Source organism: Crassostrea angulata, chromosome 2 (assembly GCF_025612915.1).
Source record: "Crassostrea angulata isolate pt1a10 chromosome 2, ASM2561291v2, whole genome shotgun sequence".
NCBI classification, from domain to species: Eukaryota; Metazoa; Mollusca; class Bivalvia; order Ostreida; family Ostreidae; genus Magallana; species Magallana angulata.
This window is the reverse complement of record NC_069112.1, coordinates 62,865,304-62,888,238: the sequence shown is the minus strand read 5'-3', so window position 1 is coordinate 62,888,238 and position 22,935 is coordinate 62,865,304. Positions and strand designations below refer to the sequence as shown.

General features: G+C 34.0%; 1 protein-coding gene and 1 pseudogene across 1 annotated transcript; one reads left to right on the top strand and one right to left on the bottom strand.

The window, feature by feature from the left end:
- The first annotated feature begins 10,253 nt into the window (after nt 1-10,253).
- On the top strand, nt 10,254-10,928 carry LOC128174645 (uncharacterized; annotated as a pseudogene).
- A 401-nt stretch (nt 10,929-11,329) lies between these two features.
- On the bottom strand, nt 11,330-13,501 carry LOC128172664 (uncharacterized). Its single transcript, XM_052838436.1, has one exon. It carries the CDS (start codon nt 12,813-12,815, stop codon nt 11,676-11,678), a length of 1,140 nt encoding a protein of 379 aa, XP_052694396.1. The 5' UTR covers nt 12,816-13,501; the 3' UTR covers nt 11,330-11,675.
- Between the last annotated feature and the right edge of the window lie 9,434 nt (nt 13,502-22,935).

The following is a 22,935-nucleotide window of genomic DNA, read 5'->3' as shown; positions in this document are numbered from 1 at the left end:
CTCACGGACATGGCAGGTCGTTTAAGTCGCTAATCGCTTGCGCGAGATTTCTCATTACTTGACGCACTTCCCCGCAAGTACAGCGACTTAAAATTATATTTAAGAGAAATAAATAATTTTATCGCTATTTTTCTTGTGCAGAATTTACTAGTTGTATTTCTGAAATAAAAAAAAAAAAATGAAACAAAAATCATAGGTAAAAAAAAAAACTTACATTGCCATGTTTGAATCCTTGTGAATATATTCCAAAGACAATTTTATTGCGCGTTTTCTTCGGTTTTAATACAGCTTTGAAATTTCTCGTGCTCATTATAATTTTAAAGAAATTTAGAAAAATATTATAAATCAAATTTCGAGGCAATTTGGGTTTAGGAAAAAAAGATGGAGGGGTCCATTATGCTTTCTTATCTTTTCTGAAACTCATCCGTTCATTTTTTTATGTTACTTTGATTTTTTATTCTTTTGTTCATTTTTTTTTTGGTAATTATATTTGGTACTCCTGCTGTCAAATTTCGTCGGAATTTGATAAATATTATCACTATCTTAAAACTTCATCGTGAGAAAGGGATGAAGGAGATCGGTAGGTACTTTTCTCCTTAGAAATTGTCTAAATGACTTTTTGAAAAATAACATGTTTGCAAACTTAAAACCGTCAAACACGGCCACTAGGTTAATCACGAGTTCGAACGCGTGACATTAATTCCCTTACGCACCCTCCTAACTGGTTTGGCCTACAATTATTAAAAGGGAATTTCAAATCAAATCAATTGTCGTTAAAATTAAAACAATTCATAAAACTTAAAATTATCGAAAAAGCGACTTTTTGTGTAATCAGTATCCTCGTCAGGTACAGAATGACCAAATAAGCAAATTTTGATAGACACAAATGTATACACAATACAGTGATTGTCTGTATACAGAATCCAAAAAAAATGGTTATCATCACTTTTTATTTGTTCGGGATCACCCTAACCCGCACTGTTAACGGGTGTTAATGACTGATCAAAATATCACGTGAAAGGGTAAACTTTAATTTCATGATTAAAAGTTCAGAATTAGTGCATTTCAGTTATTCAATAACACTGCTACATAAAAGATAAGATTTTATTACCTCCTTAAAATGCATTTTGTGATTCTTTTCTCTGTCTGTATACTATTTGGAGGGGCATCGGGATGTGATATGTGTAAAATTGATTTTGGCAATTTTGCAACGTGCACTGGTGAGGAGGTTTGTCCCTTTTATGCATCATACGTAGAGGTAGAATGTTTCATTCGAAATATAACCACCTTAGTTCCGATCGTACAATTAAGACTTAGGGGTAAATTGTGGATCTATTGTACAGTATGTACATTTATGCAAAGAGACCCAGATCAAAGACACAGTCATGCTGGACTCGACAGAGAAAAACCACAGGTGCAGAGGTAATTATTTTTTTATTTCCTTAAACGGGTCTCTGCGCTCACACTTCTAAGGTTAGACCGATCATAAGAAAACACCGATCGTGAGAAAACTCCGCCCCTGTTACTTTTATCAAATGAATAAGCACAATTAATTGCCGATTGCATCACATTTCGCAATGGCTTGCCGTTTCGTTAATGGAAGGCCTTTGTGCCCTGGTAATTATTTTTTTTTACTCCAAAAAAAGGATAGCGGAAAAATCTATTTTTAATGTTATTAGCTAATGTAAAAAGTTTTTTTTTCCTCCCGATAGACGACGCAACAACCGCAACAATGCCGCCAATGTGTAAGTATGTGCATGATTGAAGATGTTGATTTTGTTTTATTTTTTATTTGTTGAATAATTTCTCGGGTGCAGATACACTTTGGTATTGCTTTTTGCTTTTTGATATTCAAATTTTAGCAGACACTTCCTCTGTTCAACCCTCCTTAAATCAAATATGTCCCAGACCAGTCGACCGTACAACACACAATTTCAACACGTACATACTCTCAAACTGTCACAGCGACCCCATTTACCAACATTGATTCCACACTTACAATCCATATCAGTACCCCGCATACTTTGACATCAGACATCACTACATCACATCATACGGGCACCGCAGACAGCAGTACACTGTCTACTCGACCCACCATTCTCTGGCCGCACAGTGTATAGTACACGCAATCATTTCTACTTTAATTACTATCATTTTTAATACATCACTTTTAATACATCACATTCTATCAACATCAATACTGATAGAAACATAGAATAAACTCCGACGACAGAGGAGGTCACGGCACAGGGACATCGGCAACGACTTACCGGGACAGTGACAGCGACACAATCCGTGAAAAAGTACACAATCTGACTTACGTTCCTTCTTGTGATTGGCATTATTATCCCCTCGCGCAACTTGCTATAGCGTCGCTGCTGTGCATGTGTGCGCTTCATTTCTGTGAAACCAACATATTCTTATATTAAAAAATATTGAATATAATTTTACTTTCCTTTTTTCCCCCTTTTTTTTTTTTATTTTCTTGCTTCCTACAGTTAATTATCACAAACTTGACTAGTTAAGCATATGAAAAAACTAACCGTAGGCTGTCCAGAAAAGTCTTTCATCATCAAGTACATTAGGTGGGAAAAAACCTGTTCACCTACTGTATTTGATTAATGCTTTTCCCCCAGTGCACACGTTTCATTGTATTAGAGACATCTTTTCGAAAAATTTGGTGGGCGTTAAAACGACCGTTGAAATATTTCAGCTTCAAAGAAGCTACTGTTCTTTTTTCTTGTCTTCTTCTTCCTTCTTCTCCTTTACTTCTTCTTTCTCTTCTTCTTTTTGGTCTTGTATATTTTGTAAGTACTGTTCGTACTTATAATCAAACATATATACCAGTCTGCCATCAATGTCCCTTAACTCCCAGAAGGATAGGGGTCCATTGCTATTTCCCAAACCCAGTCTTCATGCTCAGGGATTGGTAAAGCAGTATCCAGCCCGTTTACCGCAGCCGAAGGAGTTGAATCGTTTGGTGTTAAGGCATTTTGAAAAATGATAAGAAATTGTAACTACTTTCTAAAATATACCCTAAACTTTTTTAATATACACCCTTTTTAATGTTCAAGTGCGCATGCTACATCACCGCATTTTTTCATGTAATTTTATTTATTAAAATATATCTCTCTGTGCACAGGTAAGTATACCTTATTTTCACTGTTTGCTCAAAATAGGTCATCTATATCGACCTATTATTTCTAAATAAAATTCACGTCTTGCTAAATATCATCTATTTTACGTTATCGATACTACAGCGCATGCTCTCAAACCATAGAATCATCTTATGGTTTCGTCATAACCTAAAACCTCCTACTTTTTTTAACGCATGCTCACTAAATCTGTATATTCAACCTCCCTTTCTAAAAGCAACCAATGAGAACACGACCTCTATAAATTTACTGTTCTAAAAAGTCCCCCTCTATAGGGCCTCAATAGTAACCACGTCACCACCTCTATATTCAATCCTCCAATGAAAACACGACCTCTATATTGCTACCTTTTCTAAAAATAGTGATGAAAAATCAACTCTATAATACAACCTCTCTAAAACAGCCAATCAGAAACGACCTCTATAAATGCAATTACGTCATCACCTATACCTCCACCTCTATATCAGTAGTAATAGTATGCTGATACTAGCACACTTTAGATCCACCCATTCCACTCTCTAAGTCTACCAAATATGTAAATATAGCAGAAGGCTTGGAGACTATCCCTACCCACTGTCACTCTTAAGATCCACCCATTCCACTCTATAAGTCTACCAAATATGTAAATATAGCAGAAGGCTTGGAGACTATCCCTGCCCACTGTCACTTTAGATCCACCCATTCCACTCTATAATTCTACCAAATGTAGCTATTGTAATTTGTGTTATCATATATATATATAGATTTGTAATGAACTCGGCCGTAAATCTATTTTTTCAGAGGGTAGGGATGGGGGAGGGGGGTTGAATGGAAACAAATACTGTTTTAAATCTCTCTGTACTCATCGTTGTTTTTTTTTTTTAAAGAAAGGGCCCGGCAATCTGAATTTTTTCTATATGCCATACAAGAAAAACTTTAATTAGATTTAATACGCATAAAAAAGATAATTTCAATCGAGAATTTTATAGGCAAAAGTAAGTCACCGATGTACACATATCTAGGGTGATTTTTATTTTATTGGACAAATTATCAACAAAGACATCGCAATTAGGATTAGACTTCTATATAATGTACTTGCTGATATTGTATTCTAAGCTGTGTATACCAAAAGCCGTCTTCATCGAAACGGACACAGTCGATCTTTGAAAAAAGGAGTGTAACTGCATGTAACGGTTCACCGGAAATATATTGACTACGCGACGAATCAACACTGATCAACAGGTGGCTGATAAAGAAAAGACGTATGCATTGGCAAAAATGTTTTTATGCAAGGGACGATGGCTTAATATTCAATTACAGCTGTTCTTAGGAATTAAATAATCAAGTTTTTTGACGGAATAAGTTAAGTTTATCATATATGTACATGTTTACACGTGATGTCGACTGTCTTTCTCCCGCGGTATTCAGGAACACTTACTTGTGTAAAAAAAAATCGCTTGCATCTTTCCTTTCGTTAAATGCATTTCACCGTTTGACAAAAAACCCACAACTAGCTACGTATACATGCTATCGCTTATTCTACATACAGGTATAGGAATATATAATTACTTACGTACGTACAATGTTATCTTTGCCATAATTTAATTTTTTTTCTGTTTGTTAGCAATGTTCATGTATCTCATATTATACTGCAATTGAATAAAACCGTAGTACTTAGAAATAATGCTTTTTAAAAATGCAGACTTTACTGGTAAATATTGGTAAAATACTGAAATAACTCAGATTCCATGTACAGATTCAAGTGACGTCGCAAACATCAAACTATGACGTCATTGATGATGCACGATGTAAGCATGAATACACAGTATAAAATTACTAGATGAAACATATGAAAGTACAGTTTATATGCATTTTTTCCTCAAATATTTAATAAAATGATGATTTTGTAAATAATCACAAATAATTCTTTATCATTATTAATTCTGCTATTTCAATAAAAAGGAAGCAAATATTTACCCTAAAATAGAGTGGTCTGTTTTATTTTCTGTTACTAAAATTTTCAAAATTTGTAAAATACATATTGGCCACACTTGAGTACCTCTACGAAATATTGCAGGAAGAAGCATTTATGCAATATCTCTCAGTTTTAAAAGTTTCAAAGAGGTACTTAAGTGTGGCCACATTCAAATTTGGGAAATACTGCAGTAAAATCTACAATTTTCAGCTATTTTTAACGATCATAGTATGTTTGATGATGCGCATGGGCTAAACGGTGGGGCCGAAGTGAAAAAATTTCATATGCATAGAAGCAGAATATTGTGCCCTACATTTTAAGTAATTACAATTTGTATTGTTTCAAACTTGAGTTTTGTGAAAATTTTAAGGCACATTTTTGATCCTTCGTGGCTCTAGCTCTTTGATCAAATTTAAAGCCAATAGTAACATAATTGTGACTGGACAGTCACACGCTGGAAAATCAACATTTGTATTTTCTCTGTTAAAACAATTGAAATATTTAAGTCGAACATTCAGCATATACTCTACGTTTACGGAATATGGCAGCCATTAATTGATCGAATGGAGAGAGAAATAAGTTCCATAACCTTTTACCAAGGAATTCCGGTTAAAGAAATTCTGGAAAGATATTCTAGCAAATATGGTAACATTTTATTGGTACTGGATGATGTTATGGGAATAGGAGCAAGTAATGTCGAATTAATGAATTTATTTACAACGTATTCGCATCACATGGGTATAACTGTTATCTTTCTACTGCAAAACATTTTTCCTCCTGGAAAGTATATGCGAACAATATCTTTAAATGCACATTATATAATACTGTTTAAGAATCCGAGGGATGAGCGACAAGTAAGGACATTAGGGAGTCAGATTTTTCCCAACCAATCAAAGTATTTCATGGATGCTTATAAGAGGGCGACTGAAATTCCTTATTCATACTTGTGTGTGACATTGTATCCGGGTACAGCTGAGAGATATCGCCTATCGTCCCACATTTTTCCAGAGGAGGAAACAATTTTATACTTACCAATGTAGAGTTATGTCTTCTTCTATAAAAGATCATTTGGATTTTCTAAGATTGCTAGCGATCACTCACAAGAAACAAAGACTGTAATTACTTCGAACCATTAACAACAGTCAATTTGACATTTTGATAGAAGTGGTCTACAACATTCTTAAAGGTGTTTGTTCTCTGACTAAGGAAGAGGAAGTAAAAAAAAAACAACAAAGAACTCGTTTACGACAGTTAATTGACAAAAAAGTAAATAAACGTGTTAAAAAAGATGTATTAATTCGAATTCAAAGTCTTATACCAACATTACTATCGTCTGTGAAAAGATATCTTATCAACAATGGCAAAAGAGGTCGTACTAGTTCCGAGAGAAAAATATCAGAAATTGCTGGAAGGTCGCGAGATGACTCTAAAAAATCAGAGCAAGACATACAACTTAAAAACAGATGAGGATTTTGAAGAAAAGAAAGGGATCAGCGAGCACAAAAACATTAACAAAGAAAGTGATATGTTGAACAATAAGAACTCAAACCCCGACACGGAACATGAAGATATGAAATTTAACCATCATCTATATAAAAGAAAGTTGAATGATCTGAAAGACACTGGCACGGAAAGCGCTGTTGAAAAGAAAAAGGTAGTATGGTCTGATAGTGGTCATGGGGAATTATATGGTAATCAGAGTGTGAAGTTAAAGAATACTGACATACTAACCGATAAGTTGGATAACAACTCCATACAATTGGCTGTACGCAGTACGGCTGCTAGCATCACAAATCGTCAGAAGGCATCCACAAACGAAAGAAAGGCGTTTAGAAAAAAATGGTTAAAATATAAATGAATGACAATGGATCGGATTGATAAATTATTCCATTGCACGGATTGCAAGAAGAGTTACAAACGTAAATCGGACTTGAACAGACACTATAGGGAAGCGGGAAAAGATCGTTTGTCCTATTTGTGATCACCATTTTAACAGAAAGGATAATTTCAAAAATCACTATCGACGATTTCATAAGGCTGCATCCAGTATCCAGGTTGGGGGTAATAATCAACCCCCATTATCAGAACAACAGTCGTCATTCCAATCAGAGAAAAGGGGTGAAGATGAAGCTGAAACTGGCGAGGAATTGCAAGAAAAAGAACCTGAAGACAATGAACATGAAGTTACTCAAGCAATTAATGATCAAGTAACCTCAATCAAAATTAAACCTAGAGATGTGGAAAAATTCGATGTTCTTGTGTTCTATTCTAACATTAAAGATAAAATCAAGGAGTTTATTATTTCACACTCACCTGTGAGAAAGGGATTAAAATGGTATCTTGTAACAAGGGTGGAATTTACAAGGGAAAAGAAGGTAAAGTAGAAAAGGCCCTACCTCATTTCCGGAGCATCACTTATAGACATTTAACCTCGGAAGAATTTAACATTCATTTTCTTAACGAGTCATTTCAAAAAATGTTTACAGCAAAGGAAGAATTTATCATGAAAGGTTCCGATTGGATTTTTTCCAAAGTAATTTACGTTGAATTATGCTACGTTGTATACTCACCATTGAAGGGTGGAACTTGTATACGCGAACCAACCGAACTACGAAATAGCAAATCGTTAGTCAATGGGAGAAATAGAGACCAAAAATGTTTCTTGTACTCAGTTTTAGCTAAACTTTATCCTGCTAAGCGCAATCCCTCTAGAGTAAGCCATTACTTTGCATTTTTGAACAAGGTAAACATGCAAGGAATTCACTATCCTGTTCATATTACACAAATTTCAAAATTTGAAAATCAAAATAATATTTCTGTGAACGTCTTTGGATATGAAGATCAAGAAATATTTCCAATACGCATTACAAAATTAAAGAAAAAATCACACGTCAATTTACTTTACTTAAAGGACAAAGATTCCTTCCACTATTGCTTAATCAAGAATCTAAATCGATTTCTTTACCGTACAGAAGGTGGAACATCTCGTCACCCACATCATTATTGCCCTTATTGTTTGCATGGATTTCTGAAGAAAGATACTTTGAAAAAACATGTCTACTTTTGCATGTCTCTAGGTGAACAAAAAATAGAGATGCCAATACCAGGAGAAAATGATATCTTAAAATTTACTGAAATTGCGAAACAACTCCACGTACCATTTATCATTTACGCCGATTTTGAAACATATGTCAAACCTATTCAAACGTGTGACCTTGATCCAAACTCATCCCATACCATCAATCTCTCTGAATTTGAACCTTGTGGATTTGCTTACCACATTGTGTGTACGGACAAAAGATATTCTAAACCACCCACTGTATATCGAGGTGATGACATTGTTCAATCGTTTATGACTCGATTACTCGAAGAAGAGGATAGAATAATAAATTTGTTGCACAGGATAGAACCTATGCAAATTTGTCCTATTATAGAAAATTTATTTCTTAAAGCAAGACATTGTCATTTGTGTGGATTAAAATTTGAAAATAAACGTGACAAAGTAAGAAACCATGATCATATAACTGGCGAATTTTTTGGTGCCGCACATAGACATTGCAACTTGCAATGTAAGCAAGTTGAGTTTATACCTGTTGTACTACACAATCTGAGAGGGTTTGATGCCCACTTAATCATGCAGCGACTTGGGAAATTCAAGAAAAAACGCATAAATGTAATCGCCTATACCAATGAACGATACGTCTCTTTCACAATTCCAAAGTTAAGGTTTATTGACTCTTTTCAATTTCTTTCAACGTCTTTAGACACTCTGGTGAAAAATTTGAAATCTACCGGTGAACATCATTTCCATCAACTCAATGACTTCTTTACCTCTAAACGCCATAGAAAACTTTTATTGCAAAAAGGAGTTTATCCATACGCATTTGTTACAGATCCTTCGAAATTTTCAGTGATTGAAATACCCCCCCCCCCCCCCCCCCCCAACATGAATTCTACAATACTATTAGCAAAAGTCACATCTCAGATGAAAAGTATGAACACGCAAAAGAAGTTTGGAGAGAGATGAAAATCCAGACAATGGGGGAATACCATGATTTGTATGTACTTTGTGACGTTTTGCTTTTATCAGATGTTTTTGAACGATTCAGGAGTGTTTCTATAGAGAGTTTTGATTTAGATCCTGCACAATATTACACTCTTGCCGGTGTGTGTTGGAGTGCATGTTTGAAGATGACTGGTGTCGAGTTAGAATTACTGACTGACATAGAGCAATATCAAATGATTGAAAAGGGTATTCGAGGTGGTGTGGCAATGATGACATTACGCTATGCTGAAGCTAACAATGTCCTTATGACTCAAGTAAGCCAAATGTTTACTTAGGTTATTTTGACATGAATAACTTGTATGGAGGAGCTATGATCGAAGCACTACCCGTTCGAGATTTCCGTTGGCTTAGTGCAGAGGAAATATCACAATTTGATATCAGGAATATAGACAAAAATGCTAAAACAGGATATATCTTAGAGGTAACAATTGAGTATCCAAGTCATTTGCATGATTTGCATAATGATCTCCCATTAGCACCAGAGTCGTTATCTATCAAAATGGAAGATCTCTCTCCTTACTGCCATGTACTGTATAAAAGTCTTCATTAAGGGAAAACTGAGGGGGAAATTGCGAAAAAACTCGTTCCTACACTTCGAACAAAGGAAAAATACGTTGTTCACTATAGAAACTTACAATTCTACCTTCAGCATTCATTCTGACAAAAATACATCGTGTTATAAGCTTTGAGCAGGAGGCTTGGCTTAAGCCATACATCGAATATAATACTAAAATGAGACAGCAGGCACAGAATGACTTTGACATCTCCCTTTATAAATCATACAACAATATCGTTTTCGGGTAAGTGTTTGATAAAATTATCATGAAAATTTAGATGGTTGATAAAATAAAACTAGAGTACCATTGTAATATATGGTGTTTTTTTTTAATGTCATTTCAGAAAAACCATGGAAAATATAAGAAACAGATTAAATTTTAACCTAGTTCATACAAAAAAACGCCTTCAAAAGCTGGTTAGTAAGTCGAGTTTTGAGAGCTTTACTATCTTCAATAAAGATCTCGTTGGAGTAAAAAACAAAAAGGTCAAACTTTTGCTTAACAAACCCATCTGCACAGGGATGAGCATATTAGACCTATCCAAGCTTTTCGTGTATGAATTTCATTACGGCTTCATCAAAACACAATATGGTGGGAATGCAAAGTTGCTGATGACAGATACAGATTCCCTGTTTTACAGGTATGTCCTACTCGGACTTATTGTTGCATTTTGTTATTTATTTAGAGTCAATATTCTTTTATACATCTTATTTTATTTCTTGTTTTGTAGGTTTGAAGTTGAAGATATGTATTAAGAGATGAGTAAACATATTGATTTGTTCGATACATCAAACTATCCTAGAGATCATTATCTGTTTAGTGAAATAAACAAAAAGGTTGTTGGTAAGATGAAAGATGAAACTGCATCTCAGCCAGTAATGGGATTTGTTGGATTACGACCAAAAATGTATTCATTCATTGTTTACAATGAGGAAAAAACCCAAGTAAAAAAAGCAAAGGGAATCGCCAAATCTGTTGTTAACAAAGAATTAGCATATCAAAATTACGTGGACTGTTTATTAAACTGTAAATTAGAGAGACATACAATGAACTCTATACGGAGTGAAAATCATAATCTGTTTCTTAAAGCTATCAACAAAATTTCCCTGTCTTCCTTTGACGATAAACGATGGTGGTTGAAGCCTAATGGTATTGAAGGTTATTCATATGGACACTTTAAAATCACTGATAATTGAATTAAAGACTAAACCAAGAAATAAAAATGAAACCTTCAATATTAGGCTCCAACCACCATCGTTTGTCGTAAACTTATACAGTGGAATGGGTGGATTATTCATATGGACACGTTAAATCATTGACAATTAAATTAAAGACTTAACCAAGAAATAAAAATGAAAACTATTTGTATTGTATGTATTTATTAGCATATTAATTGATAAAAATAATTAAACATATATATTTGTTTAATTTGTTGCTTTGTTTTGTAATTGAAATAAGCATAAAACCCGCAATTATGATATAATATCCGATTAATTTTACAGCAGTTTCGATTGAAATTACACCTATTTCATTAATTAAGAGGAAAAAAAACATATTCATTTTGATAAATGTAAATCAGGTTTGTTGTACATGTTGTGAAGTGATGTTAGTAATTGGATTTATTTATTGGTTAGTATTAAACGTGACAAGTGGTGAGGGGTAACTTAAAGTTACTACCCACCTGAGTTGTGTCTTGAATAGCCTAGCCGACCGGGGGACGTCTTTACTATTTCAGGTTCTGTTCACAACTGAGGAGTAATCAATCAGCTGATCGGAATGCCGAACCCGATCTTAATTACATATACTACATTCCTCCCCATTTTAATAAAATCACACCGTATGGCACAAATCAGAATTTCCGACTTAATGCCAAAATCTTAAAATCAAATGTTGTATATTACACATTTATTTACAACTAAAAATCACTATACACAATTATAAAATCAACACAATCTTCCTAGACATTCCTTAAAGTCCTCTAATAAAATGTCATTTCCCTTGTCGGACAAATGAATTCCATCTCCCCTAAACAGTGATTTATTTTTCCAATGAATTTTATTGTGTACTACTACTTTCCCTCCCTTTTCTTCAACGAATGATCCTACTTCTTTATTAATATAAATTTTCTTCTTTTCTCCCTCCCAGCCATCAATTCTACCCCAAAATCTCCTGGATAAAACTTCCGAAAAAATCAAAATTGTATTTCCAAATTTTTCAGTAAACAAACTTATATCAGTTTTCATTTTCTTGATAAGAGGTAGTGAGCTACAAAAAGAAATATCATTGGATCCCAAGTGAATAACCATGATATCAGGACTATTGTTATCTGTTAGAGAATTAACAGTTTCGACAAGGGAACACCATTTCATTCCTCTAATTCCATGCCAAGTAATTTGAACATTTTTTAGACCAAGATCTGAGGAATTTAGCATTGTTGATCTTTGATGTGCCCAATAAATAAATGAAGAACCCACAATAAGTATTTTCTTGTTTTTCTGAAGATTGTTATTTTTCAAATAAACTGTATGAATTTTATTCATGTCTAAAAGAATGCTCAATATTTTCCAATGGAATATACTTGTGATATTTTGAGCTGGGTAAGGCATTTTTGTTAAAGGGAAATGTTGTTTTGTCTCGTTCAAATAATATAAGATTTGTTCAAGGTCATCCTCTTGCCAGATTGCTCCTTGACAGGACATGAATCGTTCATTAGTGTTGATGAAAGATAGTGTTTTGACCATGTCAAACTTGGCCAAAAAAATAGATATCTCTTCAATCCATCTTTGACCATGAAGGTTAATATCATATCTGCAATCTGTGGAATCATCAAAATGTTCTTTTTCCAAATGTAATCTTAGAAACCTTTCTTGGCCAAACCCTAGTTCACATTTCCAGCAAGATGTTCTAGGATACATAAACCAAGGAATATGTTCTTGAATGACATGTCTTCTTACATGAGTAAACCTTGAACTACATACAGGACACTTTTTTCCCTTTTTACCTAATGTAGAACCTTTCATATGGTCTGGGAGACAATCTTCTTCATAATCTGGTTCAAAGTGACTCTCCTCTAAATCAGACATTTCTAAAAGAATTGTAATTTTTATTTACAATATTATATACTGTAACTTAACACTAGTTAATATAAAATTTAAGCATGTTTTTTTTTTTTTTTTTTTAAAATTATGATAAAATCAAATAATTCATGGAATATGTTATTCACATGCATGCAGAGATATTAATTTAATCCTGTACGAAATCCGCCAAGTATTTGGGTCTCTGTCTTGTTCTTTTTCCTCTTGTTATATCCTGATTTGTTCTATCTGCAGAATTGGAGTCTGAACTAGCACTCTGATGATGCATCAGAATATCCGACGCATCATCCCTAGCATTGAAAAGGTTAATAATATCAGAAACTTTATCTTCAGACTCCAAAGCTGCATTTAGAGATTCCTCACTAGTCTTTGATTCTTTGTCATTCTCATCAAAAATTTTATTTCTGATTCTTTTAACCCAGCCGGGATAATCCAGATCTTGACAAAGTTTGATGCGGTCATGATGTACAACAGTTTCTCTATTTTTCTTATCAATGATCTTAAATAAGACAGGTGATTTGACTTCAGTTACAATGTATGGACCCTTCCAAGGTGATCTTAGTTTTGAACTTTGACCCACTTTTGTAGCTGAATCTATTCTAAGAACAACATCTCCAATATTATATGTATTTTGATACAATTTTGTGTCATAATAGCGTTTTTGTCTATTTTGAGCTTTGTCAATATTATCACGTGCAATTTGATGACATTCTGTTAAGTTTGTTCTTAGGTCCTGTATATACTCAGGAGCTTCTTTCTCTGGATTGTTTAAGTCACATGTACCTAAAATTAAATCTATAGGTTGGGTTGTCTCCCTTCCAAGGAACATAAAATTTGGTGTGAATTCAGTCTGTCTGTTTTCTGTTGCTCTAATGGCACCTGCAATCTGTTGCAAATGAAGATCCCATTCATGTTGTTTGTTCTTAAGATAGCATCGTATTGCTTGTAATACTGAACAATTATATCTTTCCACTTGACCATTAGATTGCGGGTGGTAGGGTGTTGTTCGCGTTTTAGCTATTTGTAACAGATGACACAGTTTTTGCATAAGTACACCATCTACATTCTTTCCTTGATCTGAGTGAATTTCTGTGGGACAACCATACTTAGATATAAAATTATCAACCACAGCTTTTGCTATTGTTTCAGAATTTTGATTTGGTATTGGGACAATTTCTAACCATTTGGTAAATTGATCAATGATCATCAAGATATATTTGTTATCATTTTTCGTTACAGGTAAAGGCCCTAGTATATCAATGTGTACACGCTGCAGTGGATACCCTGCATGATACTGACCTAAAGCTGCCTTAGCTTTGATGTTTGGCTTTTTGTTTTTGTTACAAACACTACAATTCTGAACATAAAGTTTTGAATCTTGAGACATGCCATACCAAATTGCGCATTGTTTTAATTTTTCATAAGTTTTGGTTTGACCTAAATGTCCTGCTGTTCTGTTGTCATGACATTGTTTTAAAATTTCAGGTTGCATCTTTTTTGGAACAACAAATAAATATCTTGTATGTATATGGTCTTCCCATAAATAGTACAGTACACCATTTTTTACCTGTAATTGTGATTCACATGCCCACAAATATCTAACACTGGGACTACTAAGAGATAACTCTTTCTGAGATGGTTTTATCCCAGACTCTAACCATGTCTTAATCTTGTAAAGATCATAATCTTTATCTTGTTCTTCAGCTAACTCCTCTGGAATAAACATATCTGACAAACCTAGAGGAATTGCATTCAAATTGTCAACTGATCTTATTGTCAAGGGAACAACATAATCTATGTCATTTTCAAAAGTAGACCATTGTTGTTTTGCTCGCTTACAAAAATGACAACCTCCACAAGGTAATTGATTTAACTCTACCCCAGGCTTATAGTCATTACAAAGGTTCAAATCATCTGGAATTCTCGACAGGGCATCAGCATTGCCATGATTTTTACCAGGCCGATGTTGTAAAATAATGTTATATTGAGACAATTCCTCAATCCAGCGTGCAAGTTGACCCTCAATGTTTTTGAAGTTCAAAAGCCAGATTAAACTATTGTGGTCAGTTCTTAAAATGAATGTATTTCCTAACAAAAAATGTCTGAATTGTCTTGTAAAGGTAATTATTGCTAGGAGTTCTTTTCTGGTGGTACAATATTTTCTCTGGGCTGGTGTCAACACTTTACTTGCAAAACATACAATTTGTTCTTTACCATTCTGAATTTGACATAATTCAGCACCAACTGAATTATCTGAGGCATCTGTATCTAAAACAAAAGTATCTTTTGAATTTGGATATGCTAATGTCAATGCCTCAATGATGCATTGTTTAATGATATCAAATGCAATCTGATTCTCATCTGACCATGTAAATTTTGACTTTTTAGATGTTTTCACTAGTTGATACAGGGTATGTGTAATTTCAGCATAACCTTTTACATGATTTCTATGGTAGTTTGCAAATCCAAGAAAAGACTCTAATTGTTTTGTATCTTTTGGTATTGGCCACTTCTTAATTATTTCAATACTTTCAGGATTGACTGATATACCATTTTGACTGACTAACTTCCCTAGAAATTTTATCTCTGTCTGATAAAGTTCACATTTCTGAGCTTTTAATTTTAAATTGAACTTTTCAAATCTAGAAATGACAGAAGACAGATTCCTAGTATGAGAAAGCATGTCCCTACCTAGAATAATGACATCATCTAAGTAAGCTAAGCACTCTTTCCATGTTAGACCTCTTAAAACCTCTTGAATAACTCTACTGAAAGTAGCTGGACTATTGCATAGTCCAAATGGTAATCTAACATGTTCATATAAGCCATATTTGGTGGTAAATGCAGTTTTGTGTCTATCTCTTTCATCGACTAAAACTTGCCAATAACCAGAAGCCATATCCAGTGAACTGAAAAAGGTATTTCCCCCTAGTGTATCTATACAATCTTGTATATTTGGAATGGGGAATGCATCTTTTGTTGTTACTTTATTGAGGGCCCTGTAATCAATACAAAATCTCATTTTCCCATCTTTTTTTCTCACTAATACAGGGGGAGATGCCCATTCTGAAATTGAGGGTTGAATAATGTCTTTTTCAAGCATTTGATCGATGTAACTCTTTTCTTCATTTTCAAAACCCATTGGTGTTCTACGAAGCTTTTGTTTGATAGGTCTTCCTTCGTCAGTGTTAATTTTATGTGTTATCTCCCCATTAAATAGCCCTAAATCAAAATCGTCTTTCGCAAAAACATGTTGGAATCTATTTAACAAAGAGAAAACTTCATGATGATCTTTCTTATCTAGATTTGTAATTGATCTCTCATATAAATCTTGCATGTGCATAGGTAACTGAGATGTTAAATTGTCTGAGGATGGGTTTTTAGCAGATGTATCTACCTCAATTTTATTGAGAGAAAATTCTTCTTCATCTTCCATAGAGATTAACTCATCTATTTCCATACCAAAACCTACATTCTTACCCTTTTTTAATGTTATGAATCTATCTGTAGGGTTTCGAAAAGAAATTTTTGTTTGTCCCGCACTAATTACAGAATTTGGTGGTAATAACCCATCTGAAATATTTTTGTCTGTCTCAACACAAAGCAAATCTTTGAAGGGTTTGTCAATCTGAACGGGTATAAATTTAACTGATTGTGGTGGTATAACAAACGCGTTCCAAAATCAAAACAGAAAATCTTTTTGTCTGTTTTGCACGTTTTACCTCATAAAAGCACAAATATAAGCCAATCAAGACAATTTAAGCTTAATTTTCCGCATAACACTTAGAGGACACACGTAACAAGAAACTCTTCAGAGAAATTTACCCCCAAAAACTAACCAAGCATCTCTCTACTTTGGATTCAAAATTTAAACAGGGTGTTAGTAGAATATACAAGTAAAAGACAATTTCTGTAGCAATTATTGGTGAAAATAAAGCTGTGTGGCATATCCTAAAAATATACAGTATATTTTTTAAATGCTAGATACAATAAAATTGTTATTTTTCTACAGAGTAAATTTACCCCCAAATACAATGCAGTTTTTGTACATGTAAGTCTTAGTAAAATTCGACAATGGAATATCTGCTACTCTGTTCGGGTAAATTTATCCCCAAGATAAAACATCGTCTTTACAAACTTGCAGTCTTAAAATCTATACAGGTATAACTGTTGCAAGTATTTGGGGGTATATTACCCAAAATACTAAATGACATTTTTAGAAAGTCGAACCCTAACAAATAAACAGAAAATGACTGTGTTACAATTCTTTGGGGGTTAATTTCCTCCAACACAAGATGACATCTATACAAAGTCGAAGCCATAAAAATATACAAAACTAGACACGATCTCGTTGCGAGCAACGAGGAGGTCTTCCGTGTGTTTTAGAACAAGAAATACATGTACGACCTTGGTTTTGCTATTTAACGGCTAAACGTGATTTAAAATATAAGACAACGGTCTACATTCTAAGGGCCAGATACTATTTTGTTTTAGATGTATGAGCTTTGGTTGAAAACATTTAGATCTCTAATTCGAGGGGCAGCCTCTTTTTCCTTGTATCAAATGAAAAGTCATTTACTTTTAAAGATATTTTGTTCAACAAGTGTATAGAAATTTGTTACCATTCTTGAGATATCTCAGAAAGAGCGTTTAAGGGGCCGATCCCTTATCTCCTTATAGGGGTCGTTTAACGAAATTTTGAAGAATCCATATTGTTTAGTAGATCATTTTGAGTATCTTTTCTTCTATACTGCATTTCAAAATATTTTCCTTTCTGAGATATCGGTGATCAATTTTTTGAATTTTGAACCCTTAAAAACCTTAATTACGTATCACATTATAAAATCATGACACTGCTTGGATACATAACGGTAAGATAAACATATTTGCTTCTATAATCTTTCACAAAATATATCTCAGTAAAGGGGCTATAGATGAAAGACTTGAGAGCCCTTTGGTCCCCTAATTTGAGGGGCCAGCCCCTTTGTCTTGATATCAAAAAAAGGTCTTATAAATATAAAAAAAAAAAATAACATTATATGTTTTAACAAAATATTATTCAGAAAAGAGATAAACAAAGAAAACCAGAAAAAATTATGATATTTGTTTAATCTCAATTTTTGGGTCCAGGCGAGCTTCGGCGCTTTTTGCGATCGAAATGATTTTAAACCTTCATGCACAATTTCAGTCTTCCGTCTACCATCACTGAAAATTTCAAGTGTATATCTGCTATAGTTTAAAAGGAGTACTGCCGACAAAATACCTCTCTGAAAATCGACAAAACGACTATATCTCAAAACCTGAAGTGACGTCTTCAATAAAAAAAAATTGCAATACGGTTCACATCGTCATCTATAACATCGACAAGTTTCGTAAAAATCAATTGAGTAGTTTTCGAGATCTTGCGTGCACAAAATTTGTAAGAAAAAAAAATAATAATGTAGATGAAAAGGGAAAAAAACAAAGCAATACCCATAAGGTTTTCCGTTGGAAACGGAAGACCTTAATAATAAGAAAAGTTAAAAAGAAACAATAGAATAATAGAAGGGTCTTCCGCTAAAGACGGAAGACCCTAATAATTAAAGAATGTTTTTGTCTAAATCTTAATGTACGAGTGTTTTCAACTTATACTTCAGTCCAACAACCCCTTTATTTTGAATATCTTAGTAAGAAAGTCAAAAAAAAGAAAAAAAATGGAGAGAAGGAAATAGAGAGAAAGAACAAATCTTGGCTCCGGCGAGATTCGAACACACAGCCTTTGCAGGTGTCATAACAGTATTTCATCGTAGACTGGTCCTCTGTCTCTATCATACGAAATATATATCGCGCATATCAGACAGGCATTGCCAGTCTATATTTCATCATCGAAGGTTCACGTCAAAACATGGCTGACGCGAAATAATTCTCGATTTTCTCTTTGAATTTGGGGCGTTTCCGCCCGGGACAGGAGCTGAATTTTTGTATGAGATGAAAAACAACGTTTAAGATGTCTCACTACTCAGGTTTGGTAACAGTGCGAGGTCATTTGAAATATTAATGCGTGTTTGTGTCTGGAGGGGGATAAAAAGGACCGAGCTTGATTTTCGTCGTAAATAAATCGAAAGTAGAATTTTGAGGTGTGGATCTCGGATTCGGTTAACGACAATTAGGGGAAGTCCTAAAACAATGACTGATGCATTTTAGACATGTATTTCAGAGTAGAGATTGTTTTGTGTCGTTTATTATTATGTTTGACTGTTTTATATCAACAGGATTGATAAAATTCTAATAAATGTAGAAATAACGAAATCAGTAACACGTAAATTTATTCATAAAAAAATGTATGACAGTAATTTCCACAGTTCTAACATTCATAAGTAGTTCACACGCTATCGTAGATACAGACTAAACGGAAAACAAGAAATATACATGCAACAGAAATATTACGCGGCTGCTTACAGTAATTTCCACAGTACATTTACACAAAATTTCATGAGGATTGAGTGAAGAGCTTGGGAGTTAGAATTTGTTTCTACAGAACATGTCAAACACGAAAATTAAAACTCAAATGCCAAAAAGTTCATCACTCTGTTAATAATGAACGAATTGGTCTGGTAATTAGTACGGTAATCTAGAATGGTACTAAGTTGAAATTAAAGGTCCGAGATAAAAGATCAAGTAAAATCGGGCCAGAAAAACAAAATGATTTTTTGAAGGGGGGGGGGGGGTTGGTCGGTGACTTCTATATTAAACGGAAAATACTAAATTCCCACTGTGTAAATTTTAAGTCCCCATACAGGCTATTCTCGCGGCTTGATATCGGAAATTTCTTCTTAATTGTTCAATCCGCTGCAAATTTGGCAAAAAAACCGGAATGAGGTCCGAGGTACATTTACACAAAATTTCATGAGGATTGAGTGAAGAGCTCGGGAGTTAGAATTTGTTTCTACAGTACATGTCAAACACGAAAATTAAAACTCAAATGCCAAAAAGTTCATCACTCTGTTAATAATGAACGAATTGGTCTGGTAATTAGTACGGTAATCTAGAATGGTACTAAGTTGAAATTAAAGGTCCGAGATAAAAGATCAAGTAAAATCGGGCCAGAAAAACTAAATGATTTTTTGAAGGGGGGGGGGGGGGGGGGGTTGGTCGGTGACTTCTATATTAAACGGAAAATACTAAATTCCCAATATCACTAGAGTTTGAGATACATGCTTGACCTTTATTTTGCTATTTACCAGCTAAACATGATTTGGAAATAGAATGAAAAATCCTTTGATTTTAAACAGACTCTTTTCTTCAATTTCTATATCCTCTTTTTCTTTTACAAATAAATCATAAATGTATTGGACTTCTCGCCCTTGTTTTGTTTCTGATATATGTATAAGAGCTTTGATTGAAACATTTAGATCCCTCTTATCATGTAATTTGAGGGGCTAGCCCCTTTTTCTTGATATCAATGAGAGGTCCCTTAATATTAAACACATTTTGTTCAACAAGTGTTTAGAAATTTGTTACTGTTTTTGAGATATTAGGGAAAGATTGTTTTAGGGGCCGACCCTTTATCTGCTTATAAGGACCATTAAACGAAACTTTGGTGGTTAAATACTATTACGAATATTATTCTGAGTATCTTCTCTTCTATAATGCATTTCAAAATATTTCTGCTTTTTAAGAAATAAATGATCAAAATATTGGACTTCTAGCCCCTTGAAAATCCAAATTATGTAACATATCAGAAAACTTTTAACAAATATAGGTAGATAACTGGAAGATAAACATTTTTGCTTCTATAATACATTACAAAATATTTTTCATTAAAGAGATATAGATAAAAGACTTTAGACCCCTCGTGGCCCCTAATATGAGGGGTCAGCCCCTTTTGCTTGGTGTCAGTTAAAAGATCTTTTATAGATTAATTTTTGATGCTCTACATGTGTTAGCAAAATATTGATTAGAAGAAAGATATTCGTGATCAAATCTCAAATTTCGTAAAAATTGTCAAAAAAATTTAACATCAACATTTTCAGTTCCGGGCGAGCTTCAAGGATGATGACTTCTGGTCAAATCTAAAACAAGCAAGCAAATTTACCATAACCACTCTATCTTGCATATAAATTTCAATTCCCTAACTATAACAGTTTTTGAGGAGATGCGTGGACAATATCATGTTCCAAAATACATGAAAAAGGGAGATAATTCAGAAACGGAAGTGAATTTTCAGACAGGAAGTAAGATGCAAAGAGATATTTACCTAAGACATCATCCCTGTAAAAATCATTAAAATCGATTGAGAAATGGCTGAGAAATTAAGGGTGACTACCAAGAAAAAAAATAATAATATAGAAGAATGAGAACGCGTAGAAAAACGGTAAGGTCTTCCGCTGATGACGGAAGACCTTAATAATAAAGGACTGTTTTTGTCTAAATCTTAAAGGAAGAGTGTTTTTCAACTTGTACTTCAGTCCAACAACCCCTTTATTTTGAATATCTTAGTTAGAAAGTCAAAAAAAAAAATGGAGAGAAGGAAATAGAGAGAAAGAACAAATCTTGGCTACACACAGCCTTTGCAGGTGTCATAACAGTATTTCATCAAAGGTTCGCGTCAAAACATGGCTGACGCGAAATAATTCCCTATTTTCTCTTTGAATTTGGGGCGTTTCCGCCCGGGACAGGAGCTGAATTTTTGTATGAGATGAAAAACAACGTGTAAGATGTCTCACTACTCAGGTTTGGTAACAGTGCGAGGTCATTTGAAATATTAATGCGTGTTTGTGTCTGGAGGGGGATGAAAAGGACCGAGCTTGATTTTCGTCGTAAATAAATCGAAAGTAGAATTTTGAGGTGTGGATCTCGGATTCGGTTAACGACAATTAGGGGAAGTCCTAAAACAATGACTGATGCATTTTAGACATGTATTTCAGAGTAGAGATTGTTTTGTGTCGTTTACTATTATGTTTGACTGTTTTATATCAACAGGATTGATAAAATTCTTATAAATGTAGAAATAACGAAATCAGTAACACGAAAATTTATTCATAAAAAAATGGATGACAGTAATTTCCACAGTTCCAACATTCATAAGTAGTTCACACGCTATCGTAGATACAGACTAAACGGAAAACAAGAAATATACATGCAACAGAAATATTACGCGGCTGCTTACATCCCTTGCACTGTGTAAATTTTAAGTCCCCATACAGGCTATTCTCGCGGCTTGATATCGGCAATTTCTTCTTAATTGTTCAATCCGCTGCAAATTTGGCAAAAAAACGGAATGAGGTCCGAGGTACATTTACACAAAATTTCATGAGGATTGAGTGAAGAGCTCGGGAGTTAGAATTTGTTTCTACAGTACATGTCAAACACGAACATTAAAACTCAAATGCCAAAAAGTTCATCACTCTGTTAATAATGAACGAATTGGTCTGGTAATTAGTACGGTAATCTAGAATGGTACTAAGTTGAAATTAAAGGTCCGAGATAAAAGATCAAGTAAAATCGGGCCAGAAAAACTAAATGATTTTTTGAAGGGGGGGGGGGGGGGGTTGTTGGTCGGTGACTTTTGAGATACATGCTTGACCTTTATTTTGCTATTTACCAGCTAAACATGATTTGGAAATAGAATGAAAAATCCTTTGATTTTAAACAGACTCTTTTCTTCAATTTCTATATCCTCTTTTTCTTTTACAAATAAATCATAAATGTATTGGACTTCTCACCCTTGTTTTGTTTCTGATATATGTATAAGAGCTTTGATTGAAACATTTAGATCCCTCTTATCATGTAATTTGAGGGGCTAGCCCCTTTTTCTTGATATCAATGAGAGGTCCCTTAATATTAAACACATTTTGTTCAACAAGTGTTTAGAAATTTGTTACTGTTTTTGAGATATTAGGAAAAGATTGTTTTAGGGGCCGACCCTTTATCTGCTTATAAGGACCATTAAACGAAACTTTGGTGGTTAAATATTATTACGAATATTATTCTGAGTATCTTCTCTTCTATAATGCATTTCAAAATATTTCTGCTTTTTAAGAGATAAAAGATCAAGTAAAATCGGGCCAGAAAAACTAAATGATTTTTTGAAGGGGGGGGGGGGGGGGGGTTGGTCGGTTACTTCTAT